The sequence below is a fragment of the Acyrthosiphon pisum genome, unplaced genomic scaffold (assembly GCF_005508785.2).
Source record: "Acyrthosiphon pisum isolate AL4f unplaced genomic scaffold, pea_aphid_22Mar2018_4r6ur Scaffold_21057;HRSCAF=22912, whole genome shotgun sequence".
NCBI lineage: Eukaryota > Metazoa > Arthropoda > Insecta > Hemiptera > Aphididae > Acyrthosiphon > Acyrthosiphon pisum.
In genome coordinates, this window is record NW_021770482.1 from 8,285 (window position 1) to 10,764 (window position 2,480).

The 2,480-nt window shown below is 25.5% G+C and overlaps 1 protein-coding gene across 1 annotated transcript in view; it reads left to right on the forward strand.

Moving 5' to 3' along the window:
• The window catches only part of LOC107882209 (zinc finger MYM-type protein 1-like), a 5,140-nt gene extending 3,426 nt beyond the window's left edge, over positions 1 to 1,714 (forward strand). The window contains exons 4-5 of the mRNA XM_029492227.1: positions 1,369 to 1,430; positions 1,506 to 1,714. Coding sequence (XP_029348087.1) covers positions 1,369 to 1,430; positions 1,506 to 1,714 — 271 coding nt within the window. The remainder of the gene's footprint in view (positions 1 to 1,368; positions 1,431 to 1,505) is intronic.
• Positions 1,715 to 2,480: the final 766 nt, after the last annotated feature.

The following is a 2,480-nucleotide window of genomic DNA, read 5'->3' on the forward strand; positions in this document are numbered from 1 at the left end:
AATATGCTGTAAACATCATGAAAATATGCAAAAAATATGCAGTCAAAATCATGAAAATATGTAAAAATATGCAGTCAAAATCATAAAAATATGTAAAAAAATATGCAAGAATTTTTTATTTATTTAAAATGTACAACAAAACTTATAATATTAATAACTTTAACGCCTAAAAAAAAAAAATTTAGGAAATTTTCTGAACAACTTAATTTATTATTAAGATTAATAATCATATGCATTTCAAGTTTCGGCATATTCACTATTTACAGACAACGACAAACGATGTAACCGAGTGTCCAGTGGTATGTCGATAACCGACCGACACAGCAAAAGCGATTAAGTTTACGTCGTAATCGATTATTTATTTATCTTATAATGTTATAAATAAATATAATATAATATATAAATTATTATTTAGTGACTATAAAATTTAGTTTTAATTTTTCTACTTGACAAAATATTATTTTATACATTTTTTTAAATTTTCACTTCAATATGCAATAAATTTTGAATTTTGCCAAAATATGCAAAAATATGCAATAACCTTTAAATATGCAGAAATATGCAAAAAAAAAATTCACCAATAGATTCAAATTATGATGATTCGTGGAGATAACTGACAAAAATCCAAAAATATTAAAAGGAAAAAAATATGCAATTGCATAGGAATCCGCGCTCTAATTATAAGTAAATGACCCTACAAAATATCTTTTAAGCCTGAACTATTAACATTATATTATTATTAATTTATTTATTTGCAAATATATCATTAAACATATAAAATACATAATTAACACAATACAAATACTCACCTCCTTTAAGCTTGCTTGTGATGGAGGTGAGACTGTGAAAGTATAATGTTATAGATAAAACTTGCATACATATTATATATTAATAACCTATTAACAATGATTGATAGTAAACTTTTAGACAAAATTAACTTATAAAGAACATAAAATAGATATATAATAAGCAATTACAAAATTACCCTAAATTAAATTAACTTGAGTAATTTATAGATTAATTAACTTGGTATTGATTAAAATTGATTAAAATGGGATACATAACTCGGCTGCGTTACTGCTGCAAACTTCTTAATCCGAATAGATTTTACAATTTGTCTTATGTAGGTACGTTTATATTTTTATTATGTCTAGTATTATAATAAATTATGCTTACATTTGGTGTGAAGGTGTGAAGTTTATTATTTTTATAAGCTAGTAAAAGTAAGATTTTCTTACTCCGACTGCCTGTAGTATAGTCCACTATATCAAAATATAAATATACCTGTCCTTTGTATATTACTGTAGATTACTTGTATCTTATTTATTAAAAATTGTTTATTTAAAACAAAGTTGTATTATTCCTTAGAACCTCTAGCAACTTTTCACTTCCTTCTGAAATTCCAGATTCAGAAGTTACACCATGTAAAAGTAATTTAATATTTGATTAATATTTTCGATAACCATGTAACAAACTACTTAGTTATTTCATGTTTATTTTAAAAGGGAAGAGAGATGTATTATCCTTTCAGGAAGCCATCTTAAACGAAATACAAACATCTAGACCAATACCGCAACAACCATATGAACAGCCTCAAGAAGCTGATAATGAAAATACTAGTTTTGCTAAATATATCATTAACATCATGAAACAAAAAATCATCCTTCAAAGTGAAATCATTTCAAAGTTGGTACAGTTTATTAATGACGATTAATGATTAATAAAATTGTATGTTATATAAATTTGTTATTATTTGCGGATGTAAAGATATACATCGCAATTGTTATTTTTTAAAAGCTGAAGTTTGTATTTTCTAATTATGTAAGTATCGTGTAAACAAAGTTACTCAATTCTGTTTTTATTTTTTATATATAATTTTTTCATTTTATTATGCAGTGTTGAAACATAGTATTATAGTATTAATTTTGTATTTATCTCAAAACTCTATCATATTGAAACGAAATTGCCCCTTCACCAGAAAAATGATCTTTTAATTTATTCCTTATTATTTTTGCATTTTTAGAGTGCATGTTACTTCCTATATGGCCAATAGGAGCTAATGCACCTACTTCACTTTACGTCCAGTCACAATCTTGTGTTTTGTCAATATCTGAGGCACTACAATAATAACGAACACCTATAAAATACAATCCAGAGTAACAATCTTATACTTATTATTGGTTTAAATTGCAATGTATTACCTACGTTTTTTTTCTGACTTTTTAATAAAATTATGTAAAATAATAGTAGCTTTTGTAATAGCGTTAACCATATCTTCTCTTGCGATTATAGGCTTCCTGAAAATACGCCATTTGGATGCCATTATTCCAAATGTATTTTCAATTGTCCGTCTTGATCTTGAAAGTCTAAATTTAAAATGTATTTTATAAGACAAGGTGCCAATGGCAGTCCAACGGGGAAGATGAGGAGGACGGATGACCTAATAATAATAATACTTTAAAAGTATAACGTAAATATTA